The following is a 25199-nucleotide window of genomic DNA, read 5'->3' as shown; positions in this document are numbered from 1 at the left end:
CCACTGTGTATATATATCTTCCTACTGTATTCTTCACTGCATGCATCTGATGAAGTGGGTTTTAGCCCACAAAAGCTTATGCTCAAATATTTAGATAGATTTTTTTCTGTAAGATCATAGTATAAAATTGTACACCTCTACCCTGATATAATGCGACCCAATATAACACAAATTCAGATGTAATGCAGTAAAGCAGTGCTCCGGTGGGTGGGGGAGGCTGCGCACTCCAGCGGATCAAAGCATGTTCGCTATAACGCGGTTTCACCTATAACATGGCTAAGATTTTTTGGCTCCCGATCACAGCGTCTGTGGTGAGCTGGAGCCGGTTCGCACCGGTTCACAGGAACCAATTGTTAAAATTAAGAAAGCCTTTTAGAACCGGTTGTTCCAGGACAACCGGTTCTATAAGGGCTTTATTTAACAAAAGCACCCGCACTCCGCCCCGGCCCCAGCTCACTTCCCCCTCCTCTCCTAAATGCTCCACCCCCCCTTCTCCTCCCCCTCCCCTGCTTCCCGCAAATCAGATGTTCGCAGGAAGCCTGAAACAAGCAGCAGGCACGAAGGTAAGCTGGGGTGCGAGGGGAGGGCAGGTGCGGCAGGCTCAGCGGCTCCCTCCAGCCCAGCGGCTCCCTCCAGCCTGACACCCCCGGCCAAGCATCCCCAGCCCCAGCCGAGTGCCCCTGGCTCCAGCCTCGTGGCTCTCTCTGGCGCGACTCCTGGTTCCAGCCAAGCAGCCTCAGCCCGGTCTCAGCCGAGCGCCCCTAGCCCCGTTCTGTCCCAGCCCCAGCAGAGTGCCCCCAGCTTCAGCCCCACGGCTCCCGGCCCAGCCCCCGTGGCACCAGTGCTGGTCCCGGCCCCACGGCGCCGGTGCTGGTCCCGGCCCGGCGGCTCCGGCCCGGCCCGGCAGCTCCAGTGCTGGTCCCGGCCCGGCTCCAGCCCCGCAGCACCGGTGCTGGTCCCGGCCCCGCAGTTGCGGTTCCGGCCCAGCCCGGTTCAGGCCCCACAGTGCTGGTGCTGGTACTGGGTCTGGTCCCGGCCGAGCAGCTCCAGGCAGCGCGGTAAGGGGGCAGGGAGCAGAGAGGGGCTGTTGGAAGAGGGCAGAGGAGTTTGGGAGGTCGGGGGGGTGGATAGGGGTGGGGCGGTCAGAGGGCAGGGAACAGGGGGATTGAACGGGAGCAAGCGTCCTGGGGGGGCAGTCAGGAAGGAGAAGGGGTTGGATGGGTGGCGGGGGGCAGTCAGGGGTAGGGATTCCAGGGGCGGTCAGGGGACAGGGAGAAGGGATGGTTGGATGAGGCAGGGGTCCCAGGGGGGCAATCAGGAATGAGAGGAGGGGTTGGATGGGACGGCAGGGGATAGTCAGGGGACAGGGAAGGGGGGTGGATGGGGCAGGAGTCCCGGGAGGGGGACGGCTACGACCCCTCGTGGAGTGAGGAGGAGGGAACCTGTTGTTAATATTTTGGCAGCTCATCACTGGACATTATATCAGGGTAGAGGTGTACCACAGTCCACAACATCCTTTTCCTTAAAGATTGTAAGAAAATCTCTACTAATCACAAAATTGATATAGTAGTGTAGGAGGATTGTTACAGTATAAAAATACAAGGAAGCCGGGATAAACTACTTATGTATGGAAGAACTATTAGCACAAGATGTGAACAAACTGGAGAGAGACCAGAAGAGAGCAACAAAAATCATAAAAGGTTTAGAAAACTTGACCTATGAGGAAATGTTAAAAAACTGGCCATGTTGAGTCTTGAGAAAAGAAAACTGAGAAAGGACCTGATAACAGTCTTCAGATAAGTGAAGGGCTGTTATAAAGAGGTCTGTGATTAATAGTTCTCCATTGAAGGTAGGACATGAAGTAATGACCTTAATCCGCTGCAAGGGAGATTTAGGTTAGATATTAGGCAAAACTTTCTAACTATAAGAACAGTTAAATGCTAGAATAGGTTAATAAGGGAGGTTGTGGAATCCCCATCATTGGAGGCTTTTAAGAACAGGTTAGACAAATACTTACTAGGAGTGGTCTAAGTATACTTAGTCCTACCCCAGCACAGGAGGATGGATTAAATGACATTTGAAGATCGTTTCCACCCCTACATTTCTATGATTCTAGCCTCCTTAACCTATAATGTAGTGCAGCATTTAGATAGGGTGACTAGACAGCAAGTGTGAATCAGGATGGGCGGGGGGGTAGGGAGTAATAGGAGCCTATATAAGAAAAAGATCCAAAAATCGAGACTGTCCCTCTAAAATCGGGACATCTGGTCACCCTACATTTAGGTGACAGAAATAGCCTTTGCTGACATTAAACTTTTCCCTTTCTGGAATTTCATCCAAAGCCCACTGAAATCAATGGAAACACTACTATTGACTTCGGTGAGTTTGGACTGTATTGCTAGCTATCATGTAGGTAGGTTTCTATATTTAAATGACTATGCATTGTTAGCCAATCATGCTACTTAACTTGAATGCAGTCAGTAAGAATGTTTGCTTAACCGAGTTGCTTCATGGGGAATTTTGTATAATGTAATAGGCTTTAAAATCCACTTCACTGTGACTTCTAAAACCTCACACTACACAATAGGTATGACAGGAAGCTAATATTTTCATTTCTGAGTGCAGATGAGGTGAAACTAAAAGAACAAGTGCAATTTTTATACTGCCTGGTATGACAGAAACTATAAAACTATTCTTGATAGTCACTGTTTACTACTGCATTGTATGTGAGTTTGTTTCATACAAATGCTTTCCAATAAAAGTGCAGTGACCATGCCAATGCAATTAAAATGTATAGAAAATATGATGCTGGATCCTCAACAGGCAGGAATCACAATAGCAATGGACCTCTGTCAATTTACCCTAGTTGAGTATCTGACCCATCGTTTATAAATCCAAACACAATTCTCTGTCACTTTTCATTTTGTCTGCACTCCAGTAAAGTCAATACAGTCATTAAGGATTTACGTTAATGTAATCAAGGTAAGTATCTGGCCCATTGACTCTTTGGTTATCAGAGATATTCCACTTACTATTATTATTAGTGTTACTTCAATGCCCAGTGGTCCCAATCAGGATCTGGGTCCCATTGTACTAGGCACAATATAAATGCACTTTAAGATGTGGTCCATATCCCAAACAGAGTTTGTAATTTAATCTGTTAGGATGTAGGTGTTCCCACTAGGAACATTTTGTGCCCAATTCCTCCATTTACAAATCTTCTGGGACTGGGGGGATATAGTATAAAGAGCTGACAATATATCAAAATATGGCAGCAGATCAGCCATTCAGTCAGGAGTGTGATCTGTGGCTGCCTTTAGCACTCTGATATATGTATATTGCGCCCGTGGCTGCTATTGCAAACAAGAATAACATTTATCCATATTGCTGATTAATTGCATGAATATTTCCCAACCCGGGGGATTCTTGCCATCACAATCAGGGCCGGCTTCAGGCACCAGCGGAGGAAGCACATGCCTGGGGCGGCACATGCTAAGGGGCGGCATTCCGTCCATTCTTGGGGCAGCACAGTCCGGGCAGCTTGTTTTTCTTTTTTGCTTCGTTAGTTTGGGCGGCAGTCCAAGTGCCTTTATTTTGCTTGGGGAGGCAAAAATGGTAGAGCTAGCCCTGGTCATAATCTAACAGAACAGTGTAACACATATTAGGTCATAAATCAACACTCTACAGTCCTAACGTGCTATTATAATATTACTAGCAGCTACATACGTAGAATTTCTTATAAGGAGTTTCTTCTCTGCTGTGGCATGTGGATTTTGGGAGTCAAAACGTATGAGGTGCTGTGCTGCTATGTCTGTAGGCTCACCAGGGGCCGGGTGGCTTTCTCCACCAGTGACAGATAAAAGCTCTAAAGCGATCAGCTGTCCACTTCCTGCAAGAAAATAAGTAAGAATCGCTGTTTACCATATAGCAGTTAAGTTTATTCACACTGCTTGCTTATTCATGACCATACCTATAGCAATGGACACTGCTGATAAATCTGGGTTTTCCTCAACTTTCTGCACTCCAACATGGGGTTGCAAGGCCAGCTCATCAGCTAGTATAAACTGATATAATTTGGTGTAAACTGGCATAGTTCCACTGAAGTCAATTGAGCTATGGGAGTTCCGTTGAGAATCTGACCCCCAATCTTTATCACAGAAAATAACCAATTAAAAAAGAGTTGTATATTAACAACTACAGCAAATAGTAAAAATCTTTGCACTGCTGCAAATTTTTCAATACAATTATTAGACAGCTTGGAAATTTATATATAATTTCTTAAGTATTTACAAGCCCTTGGTAAGAAAAGCATTTAGGTTAAAAATCAAAAGGTTAAATTAGCTTAGCAAATGTAACACAATTGCCTATATAGCTTAAGATATGCCACAACACATGTTTCAAACCCAAATGTACATCTTTCCCACAAAAACTGGAATTTTACAGTTTGTCACCATATATAACCAATATCATAAATATCAAATCTTGAATCAATGCAAAATGGTATAAGGCCAGAGGAATGAATCACACATTATTTTAAGTTTTCTCTCTTGCTAATTCCCCTCATTGGCCATCTGATTCATACTGAGAAAGTAGGGCAATCAGCTAGTTATCCTGGGTGCCTGTACACAAACACCAGAAGCTTTGGAAACAAGCAGGAAGAAGTGGAAGTCCTGGCACGGTCAAGGAACTATGATGTGATTGGAATAACACAGACTTGGTAGGGTAACTCACATGACCACTATCATGGATGGTTATAAATTATTCAGGAAGGACAGGCGGGGGAAGAAGGGTGGAGGAGTTGCACAGTATGTAAGAGAGCAGTATGATTGCTCAGAGCTCTAGTATGAAACTGTGCTCAGAGCTCTAGTATGAAACTGGAGAAAAGCCTGTTGAGAGCAACAAGGATGATGTCGTGGTGGGTGTCTACTACAGACCACCAGACCAGGAGGATGAGGTCGACATGGCTTTCTTTGGATAACTAACAGAAGTTTCCAGATCACAGCTCTGGTTCTCATGGGGGACTTCAATCACCCTGATATCTGCTGAGAGAACATAAGAATGGCCATACTGGGTCAGACCAAAGATCCATCCAGCCCAGTATCCTGTCTGCCAACAGTGGCCAATGCCAGGTGCCCCAGAGGGAGTGAACCTAACATGTAATGATCAAATGATCTCTCTCCTGCTGTCCATCTCCATCCTCTGACAAACAGAGGCTAGGGACACCATTCCTTACCCATCTTGGCTAATAGCCATTAATGGACTTAACCTCCATGAATTTATCTAGTTCTCTTTTAAACCCTGTTATAGTCCTAGCCTACAGAACCTTCTCAGGCAAGGAGTTCCACAGGCTGACTGTGCACTGTGTGAAGAAGCAATACAGCAGTGCACAGACAATCCAAGAAGTTTTTGGAGAGTGTTGGGGACAATTTCCTGGTACAAGTGCTGGAGGAACCAACTAGAGGCCGTGCTCCTCTTGACCTGCTGCTCACAAATAGGGAAGAATTGGGGGAAGTAGAAGTGGGTGGCAACCTGGGCAGCAGTGACCATGAGATGGTCGAGTTCAGGATCCTGACAAAAGGAAGAAAGGCAAGCAGTAGAATACAGACCCTGAACTTCAGAAAAGCAGACTTTGACTCCCTTAGGGAACTGATGGGCAGGATACCCTGGGAGGCTAATAGGAGGAGGAAAGCAATCCAGGAGAGCTGGCTGTATTTTAAAGAAGCCTTATTGAGGGTGCAGGAACAAACCATCCCGATGTGCAGAAAGAATAGCAAATATGGCAGGCGACCAACTTGGCTTAACAGTGAAATCTTCGGTGAGCTTAAACAGAAAAAGGAAGTTTACAAGAAGTGGACACTTGGACAGATGACTAGGGAGGAGTAAACAAATATTGTTTGAGCATGCAGGGGTGTAATCAGAAAGAACAAAGCACAATTCGAGTTGCAGCTAGCAAGGAATATGAAGGGTAACAAGAAGGGTTTCTACAGGTATGTTAGCAACAAGAAGGTGGTCAAGGAAAGTGTGGAACCCTTACTGAATGGGGGAGGCAACTTAGTGACAGACGATGTGGAAAACGCTGAAGTACTCAATGCTTTTTTTGCCTCGGTCTTCACAGACAAGGTCAGCTCCTAGACTGCTGCACTGGGCAGCACAGTATGAGGAGGAAGTGAGCAGCCCTCAATGGTAAAAGAACAGGTTAAGGACTATTTATAAAAGTTGGACATGCACAAGCCCATGGGGCTGGATGCAATGCATTCGAGCATGCTGAGGGAGTTGGCTGATGTGCCCATCTTTAAAAAAGGGAAAAAGGAGAATCCAGGGAACTACGGACTGGTCAGCCTTACCTCAGTCCCCAGAAAAAATCATTGAATAGGTCCTCAAGGAATCCATTTTGAAGCACTCGGGGGAGAGGAAGGTGATCAGAAAGAGTCAACATGTATTCAATAAGGGAAAGTCATGCCTGACCAACCTGATTGCCTTCTATGATGAGATAACTGGCTCTATGGATATGAGGAAAGCGGGGATGTGATATACTTTGACTTTAGCAAAGCTTTTGATACGGTCTCCCACAGTATTCTTGCCAGCAAGTTAAAGTATGGATTGGATGAAAGGACTATAAGGTGGATAGAAAACTGGCTAGATCGTCCAGCTCAATGGGTAGTGATCAACGGTTCGCTGTCTAGTTGGAAGCCAGTATCAAGGGGATTGCCCCAGGGGTTTGTCCTTTTCAACATCTTCATTAATGATCTGGATTATGGGAGGGATTGCACCCTCCGCAAGTTCACAGATGACACTAAGCTAAGGGGAGAGGTAGATACGCTGGAGGGTAGGAATAGGGTCCACAGTGATCTAGACAAATTGGAGGATTGGGCCAAAAAAAATCTGATTAGGTTCAACAAGGACAAGTGCAGAGTCCTGCGCTTAGGACAGAAGAATCCCATGCACTGCTACAGGCTGGGGACCGACTGGCTAAGCAGCAGTTCTGCAGAAAAAGATCTGGGGATTACAGTGGATGAGAAGCTGGATATGAGTCAACAGCGTGCCCTTGTTCCCAAGAAGGCTAATGGCATATTGAGCTGCATTAGTAGGAGCACTGCCAGCAGACTGAGGGAAGTGATTATTCCCCTCTATTCTGCACTGGTGAGGCCACATCTGGATTACTGCGTCCAGTTTTGGGCCCCACTACAGAAATGTTGTGGTCAAATTGGAGTGAGTCCAGCAGAGGGCAACAAAAATTATTAGGGGGCTGGGGCACATGACTTATGAGAAGAGGCTGAGGGAACTGGGGTTATTTAGTCTGCAGAAGAGAAGAGTGAGGGGGGATTTGGAAGCAGCCTTCAGCTACCTGAAGGGGAGTTCGAAAAAGGATGGAGCTAGGCTCTCAGTGGTGGCAGATGACAGAACAAGGAGTAATGGTCTCAAGTTGCAGTGGGGGAGGTCTAGGTTGGATATTAGGAAACCCTATTTCACTAGGAGGGTGGTGAAGCACTGGAATGGGTTACCTAGGGAGGTGGTGGAATCTCCATCCTTAAAGGTTTTTAAGGCCCAACTTGACAAAGCGCTGGCTGGGATGATTTAGTTGATGTTGGTTCTGCTTTGAGCAGGGGATTGGACTAGATGACCTCCTGAGGTCTCTTCCAACTCTAATCTTCTATGATTCATTATAGAACTTGCTCGCATAGTTTACAGGCCAGCGTCACACATCAAGTTAAGAGGTATGTTTCTAATGCAGCTGGGATTCTAAATGTTTCATTTAGTAGGATAATGTAACATTAATAATGTACATAGACGTTAACATCTTCAAAATGCTTTGCAAATGCTGATTCATCCATTGATTTAAAAAATGTTTAAATCATCTTGTACTTTCAGCTTTATAAAATATCTCAAATGTTAGAAACAAACCTGTAACTGTGATGTCATTGATCTGGCAATTATCACAAACAATAGTGAATGTTTGCTTCAGGTTTTCAGGAGAAGATGGGGAAAACACTACCTAAAAGAGAAGATTACACACAATGAAATAGCAGTGCCCATAACTAATTTTGCACAATTCTTAGACTTCTACACAGAGATGTTCATTACAGAAAAACTCTAGCAATCAATTAATCAATTATAAAACCTTACATATTTCAGAAAAAGTCTCTAATGTTCAAAGTTTGCTCTCAGTTACTTTGAGTTAAATCAAGAGTAGATCTTCTGAATTCACCAGTGTAAATGAGGGCAAAATCAAGTCTTAAATATGGGATATATATACTGCAAAAGAGTGTGGATAGCAATGCAGAGATCACTACCATGTTATTCATCCATTCCTGCGCATCCTTCAACCAATCAGCACTCTGCAGAAGATCTCTGTGTAATACGGATCTGAGAAAACGGGAAAGGACAGCAAAGAAAACAGTAGTATCAGCAAGATCTATATATTAATTGGAGAGTCCCTCTTCGAAAAGATCACAACCATCATCCAAAATGGAGCATAAGTGTCTGCGGCATGCAACAAAGGAATTTATGCTTCAAAAGGAAAGAGGAGGAAAGATTGCCCTTCCTTCCCAAGGCAATCTGTGAAGGAAAGTGTTTTCTTGGATGTGACTCCCTCCATTACAGTAAGGGATGTACTCCTGTAATCTTAAACTGTTGTTGTCTATGGCTTCAGACAGGATCCCTTGATTAGGGTCAGACTGGGCTTGTCCCCTGGATATGTGAGCAGAGCTGGAAGGGCACAGGAGCTTTCTCCCCTTACAAGCACTCATAATTAGTCCCTATGCTCTCAAATGCTACTCACTAGCACCTCCTGGAGTACAAGCCTCCCCAAATGCATAGAAAGGTGATAGGGCCATGGCACCACTCCCCTCACCGCTGTCCACATACATGAAGGAAAGAAGTGTACACTACAGCCTCCTAATGGGTGGCTTAGTAAGTGCATTCTTCCTATGCATGGGAGACCTCCAAGAGGCCTGGTGTATTTACGGGTAATATATGAAAAATTCTAAATATGGGCTGGAAATACATTCTTAAAATGTGTTTGGCAGATAGGGCTTAAATCATTCTGCCCTAGACAAAGGAATATGGTCGCATCTGCTTGAATGTGTCTCCAATGTAAACTGAGCAAAGAGAGACTACAGAAGTATATTTACATAAAAGATAAACAAAGCCATCAAATTAACGAGTGGGGAAGATAACCATTTAACTATCATGATGGTGGTGGAGACTATAAAAATTAGCATGGTGTCAACTCCATGGTGGATGCAGGAGGGTCTTCTTGACTTTGAAAACAAAGATAAACTTTGAGAATATAAGCAAAGAGAGAAAGCCAATTTGGCACACTTCACCTGAGGATACAAAGAAATCAAGAGCTTGGGCTCTGTTGGATCCTGGCTAAAGACTGGCCAGCCATGCTGAAAACAACTGTGGTGAGAAATCTACTTTGAACAGAAGATTCTAGTTTGTTGAGTTAGGTTTTAGTCTTTAGAAGCGTTTTGTTTATTTGTAACCATTTCTATCTCAATTCCTTACTTGGTATCACTTAAATATCTGTTCTTTGTTAATAAATAATTTTCTTTTATTACACAACCATCAAAGTGAAGTGTTTCAAACTGAAGAGTAAAATCCCCAGCAAAACTTACAGGTTGGTACTGTGTACTGCCTCTTTAAAGGAGCAGCAACTTGATACGGTTTTGTTAGTGCTACAGTGAGAGAGGCTGCACATTGCAGAGGAGATGGTTTTAAGGTAGACTTGGGACTGGAAGGGCTGTTGGTGTCACCCCGGAAGGAGTAACCAGGCTGTTGGAAGCCAGGGGAAGGCCATTGTGCTATAAGCAGGCTGCTGGTGTCAGGACTCTGAGCCAAAGCTGAACAGCACAGAAGCAGCCAAGGCTACAGAGCAGGCAGTGACAGAACCCTGCACAGCAGTGTGCTGCTCCAGCCCCTGCTCCGCCTCTTCCCGCCCCAGCCCCGACCCACTCCACCCCCTCCCCAAAACCCCTGCCCCTGCTCTGCCCCAGCCCAGCCCCCACTCCATCCCTTCCCCAAAGCCCCCACCCTTGCTCCGCCCCCACTCCCCTGAGGATGGCAGCAGGGCTGGGCCGGCACTCTCCAGCCCCAGCCGCGCCGCCAGTGAGTGCTGGGTGGTGGTTCTCCTCTGCCCCCCAAGCCAGCCCCGCCCCCCATGGAGGTCTGGGGTCAGCCACCACCACCCCCAACAGAGGCGTGGGACCTCACACTCCCCCCCCACTCCCATGGGGGGGGCTGCATAGGGCCCCAGAATAGCTAGGGATGTCCCTGCTGGTCTGGGTTTCTAAAATGGCCTATACTGCTCATATATTTGGTAAAGTACAAAATATTAAACACTAATTACTGACCTCTAATAAAATAGCTTGATCTGGACCTAGCTCAAAAACAGCAGGTCGGATCCCAAATGGACCTTGCTCCACAAAACCAATAGTTGCAACAGCCTTGAAGTGAAAAGAATAAAACAAAATAAATTTATCATGTTGGGTTTTTGTAGCCAGCTATTTAGAATAAGTGACATCCTGTGACACACATTTTTTCTTTCCATGTCCTTCTTCTTCTTTAATAAATCTCAAAGGCAAATACCATTGCTTAATTGAAAGAAAATCCTCACCGTTTTCTGGGTTACCTGGGGGGACCAGAGGGCATGAAGGGTGCTGTTGTCACAATCAAGTGGCAGATACAAGGGGCCTTTTTTGAAGTTTACAGAGGAGCATGTATGACCTCAAGCCAGCCCTGCTTATTGTCATGGCCCACCAGTTCTTTATACTTTGAGATACCTAAAATGTGTCCAATGGTTCCTCCCAAATCACTTACCCTGAAATTAGGAGGTGGCCACACTTTCTTTGGCATTATACAGAACTTTCCATTACTGGACCCTTCATTTCTGCACACAAGTTCTGTCATTTTTACTCCCCCCACAAGGCAGGAACCACAATCGATGATGCGAGGCACTGCAACAAACAATGCAGCAAAGGAAAATACACATGTAGTGAATGCTGACTGCATGAAAAATAGTTATTTAATCAATTACTCTTTAAACATGGGTTTACTGAATATGAATTATTAAGACTCTGAAGATGCTAAACACTTTAAATGGTTACTTTAAAGGTGTAGCAGTTTGATCTGTGACTTGCTATAACTCCCCCATACTAAATAATGCTTCAAGCTCCAAGTACTTAAGGATTGTATCAAACTTTGATAACAATAAAGAAGATTTTGTAAAAGATCTTTGTGCTGGGGGAAAGTAAATCACTGATGGCTAACAAAAACAGCACATCTTCAGGTGGTATAAATAGGCATAACTCCATTGAGCTATACAGAGTTATGCCAGTTGAGATTGAGATTTGAGATGTTACAGGCTGGGCTAGATATTTTCAGAGGAGAGCTTTACAGTAAACAGCACCCTAGATATTTAATGTTTAATAATTGAGGAACTGATGGACATAGCAAATATATAGAATCTAAGTTTGAAAAGTGCCTTCTGATTTTTGGGCCTCTGACTCTGCACCCTGAAAATAACTGTCGGCACAATTTGGCAGAAACAAATAATTAAGGGAGTATTTTACAGCATTTAAATGCCTATTAATCAGATTATGCATGTAAATCAGACAGACACCTAAGTGGTATGAAATGCACCTGCAACATTGCTCTACAATCCTTCAGGGGCCATAAAGTTGGAGACAGTCAAGGCCCTTTAAAAATAAGGGACCTAAAGCTTAACAGAAACTACTGAGTGCTTGTAGCATATGACCTGACTCTACCTACATGTTAATACAGGAGGTGGTCTCCTAGCTTCTATAGGGATTAGGAGAGAGTATGGTGCTTGCGTCTCCACTAGAATATAATCTTCATAATCAGCTAAATATTCAGGAATAAACTGAATGGTGTACTGGCAAGTCATCCCAGGAGCGACAATTCCACCCTCTCCTGGAAATTTTCCTAGAAAAGAAAATGCAGGTGATTTAAAATTTCAAACACAAAAGTTGTTCTACGATTTCATAACCATATTCTGCCCTTTGAAAGCTGCTCATCGTGAGCTCTTAATATGTGCTATCTTAGATAATTTGCCATAAATGATGTGTCCAGAAGAGAGCCTGACCCTGCAGTCTTTATACATCCAGTAAGGGACTCTTTACATTGATTTCAATGGGCATTGAATCAGGATCTATATGAGTTTTTGCAGTCTCGGCAGGTCTACACTACAGCAGGGATTGATGCTCTGAGATCGATCCACTGGTAGTCGATTTAGCGGGTCTACCAAAGACCCACCAAATCAACTGCAGATTACTCTTCTCGTTTGGGGTAGAGTACAGAGATCAACTAGAGAGCAAAGTAAATCGATGGGAGATTTTTTTCCATCAACCCCCCGCGGTGTAGACCATGCAGTAACTCGACCTAAGGTATGCAGACTCGTGAATAACATAGCTGGAGTTGCGTGGCATAGGTCAATTTTCCACAATAGTATAGACATAGCCTAGGTCTAGATCTGTTATGCATACCATTTCTTTTGTTTCAATCTGATCTCCCTACATTTCATTTTTAATTAGACCACTAGAGTCTCAGACTTCTGTTGGGAGTCTCATGTAGACTGTCCTAGACAAATAAGACAACCTCTAACCTCTAAGAAGTGATATGAGATTCTAAGGTTCTGCCCACCTGGATTGCATTGTAGATGGGACACACAAAAAGTCAAAAGTCTTATATTTAATACATATATATTATAGACAAATTAGTTCCTGTACAATTTTGCATCTTCAGAGCTAGTATAGCAACTTACCCAGTCCAATGGCAAAGGCTGAAGTAGATGGAGGAATGACTCTTACATGGCGACACACTGAAGTCATGTTCTGCAGCTCTATAGTCATCTTCATTTAAAAAAGAAAATATAATACCAAATAACACGTATGCATCACTGTTCATATTCATAATACTCTGGAAATGGCAGTGAATTAATTCTCACAACATGCCTAGGAGGTAGGTATTTTGTAGATGGGAAAACTGAACATTTCTGTCAGCATCTGAAGTTAAGGACATATCACACAAAAGCAACCTGAGGTTGAAAAGGGTCCCACTTGTTACTCCTTGGGGGAAGTTCTGCTGATGATGGAAAGAGAGAGGAAAATGAGGCTCATGAGAGATTAATGAGCTATGTGGAAATCTGCATAGGAGTGGGGGAACTATGAAAGTCATGGAGAGACATCAAGTTTCTCAGAGGCAGAATAAATTCTTTGCAGAGAAAAAAGCTCTTACCTCATAAACCTGACCAACTTCATACTCAGAAAACAAAACAGCAGGCGGGGTAGCTAGAAATACAGGAACAGATCGAGGATCACTGAAATAAAATAATGGGAGAGACTTTGGGAAACATTCAGTGAGCTCTTACACTGTCAGTTATTTATCTATGCCTAAGAATGTTCTGATTGCATCCACTGGCATGAACAACAAAAATTACAAAAACCTCATAAGATATTATTTCTGAATGATTATAACCAAGATTCACAGGAGAAAATACTGTTCTGGCTAAACTAATATAAATCCATAATAACTCTAAAGCAAATCTCTCTGCAGGATCAGGGTCTGAGTCAAGATATGTACCTTTCATCAAATGCCACTTTTCTCCCTGTTATCATTCGCTCTACCTCCTTCTGAGGAAAAATAAGAGATTTTCCTCCATTAAGAGTATTTGGTGGGAAAAAGCGTGGATTCTTCAGGTAATTGTGTCGGTTCTCAAGTCTGGCAAGGTAAACACGGTCTTGTTCTCTATCTGCTTTGTACATATCATCTTTCCAGACTGATTTGTGAGAGGAGCTAGATTTCTTTGAAACAAACAGAGAATGTGATGCAAAATTCAGTGTCAAAATACAGCAGCTTTGGGGGAGTGGAGGAGTTACATAAAATACCTATTCCTGATTACTTAGGCTTTATGTATCAAAAAAGAATTTCACCCTCAGCAAACTACTGTATTTTTCTCTTCTTCAACACGGACAGCAACTACTTACACTAAAATAGCAACATGCAAGGACTTGCCTCTTTCTACAGGGATAGCAATAAGTCCTAAACTGTTTGACAGGCTAAACAAAGTGCATATCTGAAATATACCTTACTTGATGGTTTCTTAGTCTGATGTCTAGGCTCAGGAGTTGAAGACAGCGTTAAGGTGGATAAAGATACATCTGGCAGACTGTCTAATGTCTTCCTCAAGTGTGGGATTTCTGTATGTTTCTGATCCCTTGGACTTGTAGAAATGTGTTGTTTAAAACTAAGCGTCTCCTTGATATAGTCAGGCTCTTTTTTTCCTGCAGTTCAAAGAAAAGTATTGACATTTTCTGTGCAATAGGGAGAAAAGTATTCATTTTAGAAGCTTACTGTAAGCAGAGAAACATTATTAATAGGGCTGTCAATTAATTGCCATTAACTCATGCAATTAACTCGAAAAAATTAATCGTGATTAATCACAGTTTTAAGCAAACTGTTACATTTCAATTGGTATTCTATCGTTTATTAAATATTTTGAGTGTTCTTTTATATTTTTCATATACATTGTATTCTGTGTTGTAATTGAAATCAAAGGGTATATTATTTTTACTACATATATTTTCACTGTAAAAATGATAAACAAAAGAAATAGTATTTTTCAATTCACCTCATACAAGGACTATAATGCAATCTCTTTATCGTGAAAGTGCAACTTATAAATGTAGATTTTTTTTGTTGTTGCATAACTGCACTCAAAAACAAAACAATCTAAAACTTTAGAGACTGCAAATCCACTCAGTCCTACTTCTTGTTCAGCCAATCGCTAAGATAAACATGTTTGTTTACATTTAAGGGACATAACGCTGCCTGCTTCTTATTTACAATGTCACCAGAAAGTGAGAACAGGCATTTGCATGGCACTTTTGTAGTCGGCATTGCAAGGTATTTACACACCAGATACGCTAAACATTCGTATGCCCCTTCATGCTTCGGCCACCATTCCGGAAGACATGCTTCCATGCTGATGGCACTTGTTAAAATAATGCATTACTTAAATTTGTGACTGAACTTTTGGGGGGAGAACTGTATGTCCCCTGCTCTGTTTTACCCACATTCTGCCATATATTTCATGTTATAGCAGTCTCGGATGATGACCCAGCACATGTTGTTTGTTTTAAGAACACTTTCACTGTAGATTTGACAAAACGCAAAGAAGGAACCAATGTGAGATTTCTAAATATAGCCATAGTGCTCGACCCAAGGTTTAAGAAACTGAAGTACCTTCCAAAATCTGAGAGTGACAAGGGGTGCAGCATGTTTTCAGAAGTCTTAAAAGAGCAACACTCTGATGCGGAAACTACAGAACCCAAACCACCAAAAAAGAAAATCAACCTTCTGTTGGTGGCATTTGACTTACTTAATGAAAATGAGCATGTGTGGGTCCGCACTGCTTTGGATTGTTATTGAGCAGAACCCATCATCAGCATGGATGCATGTCCCCTGGAATGGTGGTTGAAGCATGAAGGAACATATGAATCTTTAGCACATCTGGCATGTAAATATCTTGCTACAAAGGGTAAAACAGTGCCCCAAGAATGCCTGTTCTCACTTTCAGGTGACATTGTAAACAAGAAGCTGGCAGCATTATATCTCCTGCAAATGTAAACAAACTTGTTTGTCTGAAGCAATTGGCTGAACAAGAAGTAGGACTGAGTGGACTTGTAGGCTCTAAAATTCTACATTGTTTTATTTTTGAATGCAGTTTTTTTGTACATAATTCTACATTTGTAAGTTCAACTTTCACGATAAAGAGATTGCACTCCAGTACCTGTATTAGGTGAATTGACTACTACTATTTCTTTTTTTTTATATTTCAAATACTTGTAATAAAAAACAAATATAAAGTGAGCACTGCACACTTGGTATTCTGTGTTGTAATTAAAATCAATATATTTGAAAATGTAAAAACATCCAAAAATATTTAAATAAATGGTATTCAATTATTGTTTAACAGTGCGATTAATCGCGCTACTAATCGTGATTAATTTTTTTAATTGCTTGACAGTCATAATTATTAATAATAAAAGACTGGTCTTGGAGTTAGCAAACCAACTAAATCTTTAACTGCTCTAGTGTTTTACTCATATTTACAGTTTATTTTGTTCAAGTACGTTAATCTGTTTCAATCATAAATCATACTGATAACATTTAGGACAAACTTACAATGATCAAAATATAAGAAATAAGTAAATAAATTACTTCACCTACCTTATCTCTCTAATACTCTGGAACCAACACAGTTACAACAACACTGCACTTAACTTCTTTAACATCTTTTATTTAAGGATCTCAAAGTGCTTTAAAAACAGTTAATTAAGCCTTATAACTCCCCTCTGTGGTAGATAAGTTACTATCTCCACTTTACAAATGAATAAATAGAGTTGATAAAAAAAATGGAATTCTCACACTAATGAAATTCCAAGATTTGAAATTTCATATCATCCCTAATTTGGACAAAAAGTAGAAACCACGCATTTTTTTTGCAAAATGAAATGTTCTGAAATATTTCATTTTGACCTTATTGAAATGTTTTGTTTATGTATGTCAAAATGATAAAATCAAAGTGGATCATTTCAACTTATTGAAAAAAAGTCTTGATAAAGTAAAAACTAAATATTTTGACAGTATCAAAAAAGTTGTGATACTTTCCCATAAAAAGTTCAGACAAAATTAACATGTTCCCATAACACATTTCAATTTAATCAAATCAGCATTTTAGATGGAAAACCATTCTGTTAGAAAATTTTTGATCAGCTCTAAAACAAAGGCACAGAGATTAATCAGAACACATTTTTAAAATAAAAACTGTTTTCATTTAAATTATTTCTCTGCTCTATTTATCACATAAATACAGCCACATTTTCTAGTGCAGAAGAACCACTGGGTGAAACCAACCACCGCAGGTCCACTGTCGAAAGTGAGTGAGCTGAAAAAACTAAACAAACAGCACTGGGTATGAAAAGTAAATTTGATATTTAAAACAAATTGTAGTTTTAATAATTTATTAGTTACACCGAAAGGAAAATTTTTGTAATATATTACAAATGTCATATCTTGACTGTGTCCTTTAAGCCAATTCTTAGTACTTCAAATATTAGGGATTGTCTATATAAACACTTAGTTCACAACAAGCTGGGTGCAAATCTATCTCACACTAGCCTGCAGCACACAAAATGTCTACGTGGACCAGGCTGGCATAGACTAAATGTTCCATCGTCCTCTTTAAGCTATTCCCATTTCAAAGCAGGGTACATTAAAGTGCACTAGAGAACTATTAGTGCACAGCAATATGGTCTACATGGACACTTAAGTGCACAGCAGGTTACAGCACAGTAGATTTACACCCCAGCTTGCCACAAACTAAATGTTCATATGGTAAAGCCCTTTGTGCTTCTGCTCATTAGGCGGAAGTACAGAACATTATGCACAGTGTATCCATGTCTAATTCTTCATGTCCTAGAGAGCATTATCAGAAACCCATATTAGTCTCTGCTTTAAAAGTTACCTTTAGGTGCTTTGGTAATGGGTATTCTATCAGTGATGTAATCTTCAGGGCAGATTAAATTATGTTTTTTGAGAAGGTCATTATCCAAACACCATCTGAAGGAGGATTTCACTACAATATAAAAAAAACAAAAACAAACAAAAAGATACAGTAACAATGGTCAGTCCACATTTCTGTTGTCTCTCCTTCACATCACTACAATGAAGTATTTTGGAGAGAAATGTGGTCTGTAAACTGAGCACAGAACTTGAATCAAACAACTCCAGAATTCTACATTCAGTTCTGATTCGTGGCTCTGGGGCCTTGGGCCAATCACTTAATCTCTGTGTTAGTTTCCCTGCCTGTAACAACACTTATCAACAGGGCAATTGTGAAGACATTTGTATTAATGATTTTTGTACAGCTGTTTATATATGCTTGCAATAAAATTAAGGTATAGAACCATTAATGGCAGGTTTCAGGCACTGAAAATGACCTGCCCAATTAGTTTCTTATTATGTAAGGTTAATTTTTTTCTTTTTAATTCTCTCCTTGCAGTTTCAAAGCTGCTCTTTTAGTATAAGTGGTATTAAAGCCTGGCATTTATAAAGGCCATGATCAAAAGTTCACTGAAGTCAATGGGAGTCTTTCCATTAACTTAAATGAGCACTGAATTTGGCTCCAGATACCTATCCCAGTAACATTTATGGGAACATTCCCAGAAACCTCACCTGGTGGCAATCCAATGTCGTGGAAGTCCTCCCCAACATCTACCGTCAACATGTTCAGAGCCCTTTCTTCTGCTGCTGTTGCTCGAGCTCTTGCCTGAATGATGTGCTTTTCTACCATGTCAACTTCTGTCAGTCGATGCTTATATTCAGTATGAATCTGGCATGTAGATTGGTGAATGTAAATAAATAAATATATTTTAGCTATCAGAAAATATTAATAATATCAGTATATGTAACAGAAAAATAAATGTTTTCTTTTTGCTTTACAAGAATAAACTCTCAGAATAGAGTGTATTATTTTCGAACAATTAACCTGTGGTGGGGCTTGAAACATTTACCAGATGCCTACCAGTCAGATTACTAAACTTTATAACCAGAGACAGATATGATGAAAGGAGCCCTTTTACCAATGAATTCCAGGGTCAATACCCTACTGAGAAGCCTGACCTTCAGCCCCTGCTACTGGAAAGAGTGAAGGTGCTATGCTTGGACCCTGCTTGTGTTCCAGCTACTATATCAGGTATATAATTAAATTTAGTGTTCTCTCTCTCCTAGTTACTAGAAAGCTTTTTAATTCACTGATTCAGAGCAGGGATTTGAAACAAGTCTCCCACATCCCAGATGAGTGTCCTAAATAGCAGGCTATTGACCAGGGGTAGCTCTAGGCATTTTGCCGCCCCAAGCACAGCAGGCAGGCTGCGTTCAGTGGCTTACCTACAGAGGGTCTGCTGGTCCCACAGCTTCAGCTGACCTCCCGCAGGCACAGATCCAGGAGGTCCGCCAAAGCCGCAGGACCAGCGGACCCTCTGCAGCAGTGCCTGTGGGAGGTCCACCGAAGCCACGGGATCAGTGGACCTCCCGCAGGCAAGCCACCGAAGGTAGCCTGCCTGCCGCCCTCAGGGCGACCGGCAAAGTGCCCCCTGCAGCTTGCTGCTCCAAGCATGTGCTTGGCGTGCTGGGGCCTGGAGCCGCCCCTGCTATTGACTATTCTTCTCTCTCTCTCTGTCCCTCTTCCCTGATGTCCCAATTCCATTCTGGATTTGAGAAAATTTCAGTTTCAACAAAATAGCATTTATCATGAATTTTTTTTTCTGCTGGTTTTCAATATCAGCTGTGAAAATGACCAAAGTCTTGTTGATTTCATTCCACAGCTACTCCAACAAGAGAAGTTCTAAGATAACCTATTTGCAGACTCAGAAAGACTGCACATCTGTTCAGATGTAGGACTAAAAACTACTTTTAAAAAACCTTCAAAACCTGAAATCTTAAAATCTGCAGTTGCAACTGAGTTGATGGCTCAGTTTCACCCACCTCTAACTTGTAAGTTTTCTGATCTCCAATAGTAATCTGGAAAGTGGATTTTGTAAAGCTCTGATTTGCACTGAATATAGAGCACATATTGTACCAGTTCCTTAGATGGATAGAGCACCATCCACTTTAAAAGAAAATAAAAATAATTTTCTTATAGCATGGTTTATCTTAATGCTAACTACTTCTTTTAGGAAGCATCTTGTTTTAAAAGACAAGACATCAATGTTTGAGGAGAGATCATTCAAACATACTACTCAGATACTGTCAAGAAAAAGCAGACTGCATTCACCGGTACCTTCTGAAGAAACTCATTTAAGGAGAAAAATATAGAATCTGAAATTCATGCTTGTCTGTCTTGCAGTCTGTGCACAGGCGATGCGTTGGGGGGTTTCCAGGGTCAAGTGCCACTCCAGATTTCTGCGTGGGCTGCCAGCATGGGGAAGGAGAGCGGCTCTATCCTTCTCCCGCTGCCCTGTCCCCTGGCATGTTCAGCCTCTGACCCTGGTAGCTTCTCATGCCACTTCTCATGTCAGCTGCTCAGGGTCATTGCTCTGTGCACCATGGCGGCTGCCTGAGAAAGCCTGGCTGGGGAGGCAGCAAGCTGCCCCGCAGCTGGGCCTGGCTGCTGGGGACAGGGGCCAAGTGATCCAGAATCCCCTCTCCCCTCAGGCACATTTCCAGCTCACTTGGCCCCTATCCCCAGCAGCCGGGTCCAGGCAGAGGGCAGCCCTCTGCCGCCACCATGTCCCCAGACAGGCTCTTTCAGGCAGCTGCTGCACTGTACAGTCAGTGACCCTCAGTAGCCAGCTTCAGCTGCATGAGAAATGGCTCCATCCCGCTTCCCACCTGGGGCCGGCTGCCAAGGAGAGCAGCCAAACGTGCTGGGGAGAAGGGTTAGGCACTTCACAAGAAGGACAGAGCCCCCTCTGCAGGTAATGTTGGTGGGGTGGGGAGAGTGCAGAGGCCCCATGCTGGGCACAGGGCTGGCGGGGGAGGGGGGCGGAGGGAGAACTGAGCAGGGGATACACATGGTAAAGTCATGTGTCTTTCCATTTAAATGTGTCCCCCCTCAATATGGAGAGGCACGAGTTATATATGAGTCTGTGAATAGTACAAAGAGATAGTTAGTGTCCACAAAATTAAAATCTGTTGCCAAAATCAGAATATCTGTTTGTTTTAACAGTGATCTTGTCTCCTATCCTCATTCAGCACCTACTGAAGGAATATGATTTAAAAAAATACTTTGCACTTCTATAGCTTTTTTCATCATTTTTGTCTCAAAAGTGCTGTGCAAACATTAATGAATTATGTATCACAACCCATCAGTGAGGTAGGAAATGGTTATATAAGGATCACTTCACTCCATTCAGCAGCTCCTTAAGAGCACACAGCAATACCACATAACAATTTATTGAAGGATAGCAAGAAGACTATCACATCCACTTGAAACTGCAGCGAGAATGTAGGGTAAAAGTAGGCTGTGCTTTAGGAACTTTAAAGATAATTGTTTTTTACTTCATATCTGAAAAAACTCCCAGAACAACCGTTAGGCGCATCAGGTCTCAAGAAGGGTATTTGCCACTAACATTCAAACTGCTCATCAAAATGTCTGTGATTCTGGAAACCATTGCAAAAAATTTCCTGGAAGGTCTGAATTAACATCGATAAACATTTTGCTAAATCTCAGAACAGATCTGAAAATTGCCTCTAATTTGTTTTTTGTTTATTTGTTTACTTTTTGCAGCTCCTCCACAAACTTCTCATGATAGGGATTGTCTCCTCCACGGGACTTGATCAGATTTGTTCCAGTGTCCATCCCTATAACATCTGCAGTATACATGCTCTTAAAGACGCTAGTTAACAAATGGGAAATGTCCTGAAGAGAAAAAAATTAGGGTGAGAAATTGTTAATCTTTAGAAACAGAGACAGGATTGAGGGTGAGGGGTATGAATATTAAACCGTACATGCAACAGTGATTAAATCAATTTGTAAAAGCAGCAATTTGGTTCTACAGCAGTAGATTACCAGTGCTTTGGTAAGAAAGGGGACTATGTACATAATGTTCTGGATATAGAAGCCCTGTGTATCTGGGTTATAAAAAGATATAGGCTGCAAAAGCGAATTCCATTCAGATCCTCCAGAGAATGGCTGGGTAGGTGGCTGGCTAGGTGTGGACTGTTTAGGACTGGAAGGCTCTGTCTGGGACGGACTATCTGGAGGCAGGAGTGGTGCCAGGGTTTCTGGCACCCTAGGCAGAATTCGGGGCGGGGGGTAGCATTTTGCATGCTACCTACAAGGTGCGCGGGAGCTCCCACTTCCACTCCTGTCGCGCCGCTGAAGAAGGACCCTCCGCCGAAATGCTGCAGGCAACAGCGGCAGTCATTGAGCTGCCACCGAAATGTCGGCAGAAGGTCCTTCTTCGGCGGCACGACGGGAGCGGAACCGGAAGCTCCCGCGCACTCCATGGGAAGCGAGCAAAATGCCACCCCATAAATCCTGGTGCCCTAGGAGACTGCCTAGGGTCGCCTAATGGAAGCGCCGACCCTATCTGGAGGGGAATTGGGGTCTGCCAGAGAGGGGATTTAGGAGATAGAGGGAGTGTCAGATGGTGGTGGAAAGGATGGACCTGTCTGGAGTGGATACTACACAAGCACAGAAGGGCGGTTCACAGGAAGGTCCAAGAGGGGCATGTCTGAGAGTGAGTGTGTGTACAGGGGGGTCTTTCTGGATAGGATGGGGAGATCTATCCAAGCAGGGTAAAGAGGTTCCCTGCGGGAGCTCTGAATGGGGCGGTGTCCAAGCACAGTAAATGGGCTGCTGGGGTGCATGTCTCGCTCTTTGTGATTCATAGATCCCTAGCCCAGAAGGGACCGTTATGATCATCTTGTTTGACTTTCTGTATATCACAAGCCATAGAACCCCCACCCCCATCCCAAGAGCAGATATTTTAGAAAAACATCCCATCTTGATGTTATAATGGTCAGTGATGGAGACTCCACCATGACCCTTGGTAAATTGTTCCAGTTTTATCACTCTGTTAAAAATCTACACCATGTTTCTAGTCTGAATTTGTCTAACTTTAACTTTGAGGCACTGGATCACAGGTGGAGGGGTGTCGTCTCTATGGAGGGAGTCTCGAGGGAAGAAAGCCCTGTGGGAGGTAAGTATTGGAGAGTGTGGGGGGGGGTTCTCAGTGTGGAAGGCCCTGCGAGGGTGGGGGAATCAGTTTCTGAGGGTGGGGAAGGGACCTGTGTGTGGGGGAGGGGTTGGTCTTTGAGGGAAGGTTAGGGGGTTGATCTCTGAAGGCAGGGGAGGGCTCTGTCGGGGGGGGGTCTTTCAGGGAGGGGGGTCGGTCTCTAAGGGGGGAGGGCCTCGCTGGGGAGAAGGGGTCGGTCTGAGAGGGTGGGGGAGGGCCCTGCTGGGGGCGCTGTCAGTCTCAGAGAGGGAAGGGCTCTGCTGGCCTGGGGGGGGGGGGTCGGTCTTGGATGGTCGATCTCTGAGGGGGGAGGGCCCTGTTGGGGGAGTCAGTTTCTGAGGGGGAGAGGGCCATGCTGGGGGCGGGGGAGGTCAGTCTCTGGGGGGGCCCTGCTGTGGGGGGGAGAGTCAGTCTCAGAGGGGGGAAGGGCCCTGCTAGGGGGAGGTGTTAATCTCTGAGCGGGGGAGGGCCCTGCTGGCCTGGGAGGGTCAATCTCAGCGGGGGAAAGGTCTTGCTGGGCGGGTCAGTCTCTGAGGGGGGGTCAGTCTCTGGGGGGGAGGGCCCTGCTGTGGGGGTCGGTCTCTGAGGGGGGAGAGGGCCATGCCGGGGGGTCGGTCTTTGAGGCGGGGAGGCCATGCCGGGGGGGGGGTTTGATCTCTGATGGGGGGAGGGTCATGCCGGGGGTGGGTAGGTCTCTGGGGAGGGCCATGCCGGGGGAGTCGGTCTCTGAGGCGGGGAGGGCCAGGCCGGGGGTTGTCGGTCTCTGGGGGGGCGGCCATGCCAGGGTCTCAGGGGCCGTTACCTGAGTCCGCTCGGAGGCGGGTCTGTGTCTGTACATGGAGGGCTCCGGGCTGCTGGGGGCTCCACCCGCCGCCATCCCCGCCTGTGCCCAGCGCGGGGCCCGCAGGCCAGAGCAGCCCCGACCCCGCCGCCGCTCGCACCGGGGAGGCTCGGCCCGAGCCCGTTGCTAAGGGAGCGGCCTGCTCCGTTTACCAGCTCCCTGCCCTAGCGACGGCGCCTCCTCCCAGCCAGCAGCCGGTTCCTCCCCCTCCGGAGCTGGAGAGCGCCTGGCCCGCCACCGAGCCCTTACTTGGGGGCAAGGGGGGGACCACCCCCGGGTGCAGCAGGGAGCGCAGCGCTGCCCTCACGGGGGTGAGCAGGTAACGGATCCAGTGTTTATACCCCCCCCAGCTGTGTTTGCCGCTTACAGCTATTCACCCTCTCCCCATCTCTGTGAAATCTCTGTCCCCCCAGCCTGAGACCTAGCCCTTGGCTTGTGACCCCGAATTTCGCTCCCCTCAAGGCCACACTTCCAGCTCTGGGTGCTCCTGGTAGCCTTTGATTTTCCTGTCTCAGTTCACTGTAGGCACATGACAGCTGGGCTAGCATCCCATTTCACCCACCGCCATCTCTTTCCCCCCCTCAATAATGGAGAAACTATGAGGCTTCCTGACACCATCCCACTATGTAATATTCATAATAAAAGTAGTTGGAACTGGTCTACAATGCAACAAAAACATTCTGAAAAATGTGAAATTTCAAAGTATATTTCTTTTGCAGAACTTAATAGGGATCCTTTTGTAATGTTTTGCAATATTCTTTATCAAAACAGTTATGTAAATTAATAAGAACTTTGATAAAATGTTGATTTAAAATGCCAAAATAAAAAAAAATTGGAACACTGATAGTTTTGCCAAAATAAAATGGTTTTTCAATAAAAAAATCATTTCATTCAAAACATTTCAACCACCTCTAATATTGGTTTATTAACCTGTTCCTACTAAAGTCATTGGGAAAGCCCCTACAGATTGAATGGGAGCAGGACATTTGGAACACAGCCCTGAAGAATTTACATGGTCATTATGAATGACGTAGTCTTGACAATGAGAACCTCAGTGCTCAACACTTCTTGGAATTAGGCCCTACGATAAACATCAAACCAGACACGGTAGGAACCTCATATCTGACTTGGAGGGAACACATCTAAAGATAATTAAATAATACAATTGACTTGATCACTCACTTCTTGCCCTTTCTGTTGAGACTGCCACCAAGTGCTGGTAGCAATAATAGATTTGTAGTAGTGGACTGAAATCATCATCTCCTGTCACATAAGCCATATGATGGGAATGACTTTTAGTCACTACCATTATACGTGAAATATAAACTGGTTCCCTAGGAGTGAAAGGCTTCTTAGTCCACAATCAACCTCCAAAGCAGTCGATCCTGCCTTTTTTCTGTTCCTATTTCATGGTATAAGCTTGGAACATGTTTATAGTGGTTGTACTGGCAGTTTTATTTTGGTGGTAAAATATGACCACACTCGTTGCCATAACTACATTCCCAGTATTTTTTATTTTGCCACACCCTCTTTTTTCTGCTTCTTACTTAGACTGAGAGAGCTGTACTGTAATTCATATCACTTTTCTACAA

The 25199-nt window shown here is 43.9% G+C and overlaps 1 protein-coding gene across 2 annotated transcripts in view; it reads right to left on the bottom strand.

Annotated features, from left to right (window-relative positions):
• DLEC1 (DLEC1 cilia and flagella associated protein) overlaps window positions 1-23646 on the bottom strand; it is an 80781-nt gene extending 57135 nt beyond the window's left edge. Inside the window, exons 1-13 of one of the 2 annotated variants that reach the window (XM_030549983.1) lie at window positions 23569-23646; window positions 21305-21445; window positions 18259-18415; window positions 17549-17659; window positions 14107-14303; window positions 13603-13823; window positions 13258-13339; window positions 12785-12872; window positions 11773-11946; window positions 10822-10958; window positions 10356-10448; window positions 7903-7993; window positions 3727-3889 (exon numbers count right to left, since the gene is read on the bottom strand). In XM_030549983.1, coding sequence (XP_030405843.1) covers window positions 3727-3889; window positions 7903-7993; window positions 10356-10448; window positions 10822-10958; window positions 11773-11946; window positions 12785-12872; window positions 13258-13339; window positions 13603-13823; window positions 14107-14303; window positions 17549-17659; window positions 18259-18415; window positions 21305-21445; window positions 23569-23643 — 1730 coding nt within the window. In that variant the 5' untranslated portion in view covers window positions 23644-23646. Of the gene's footprint in view, window positions 1-3726; window positions 3890-7902; window positions 7994-10355; window positions 10449-10821; window positions 10959-11772; window positions 11947-12784; window positions 12873-13257; window positions 13340-13602; window positions 13824-14106; window positions 14304-17548; window positions 17660-18258; window positions 18416-21304; window positions 21446-23568 lie in introns of those variants that run through there. The other variant, XM_030549984.1, reaches the window with a different exon arrangement.
• Between the last annotated feature and the right edge of the window lie 1553 nt (window positions 23647-25199).

Source organism: Gopherus evgoodei, chromosome 2 (assembly GCF_007399415.2).
Source record: "Gopherus evgoodei ecotype Sinaloan lineage chromosome 2, rGopEvg1_v1.p, whole genome shotgun sequence".
Taxonomy (NCBI): domain Eukaryota; kingdom Metazoa; phylum Chordata; order Testudines; family Testudinidae; genus Gopherus; species Gopherus evgoodei.
This window is presented reverse-complemented; position numbering and strand designations above follow the sequence as displayed.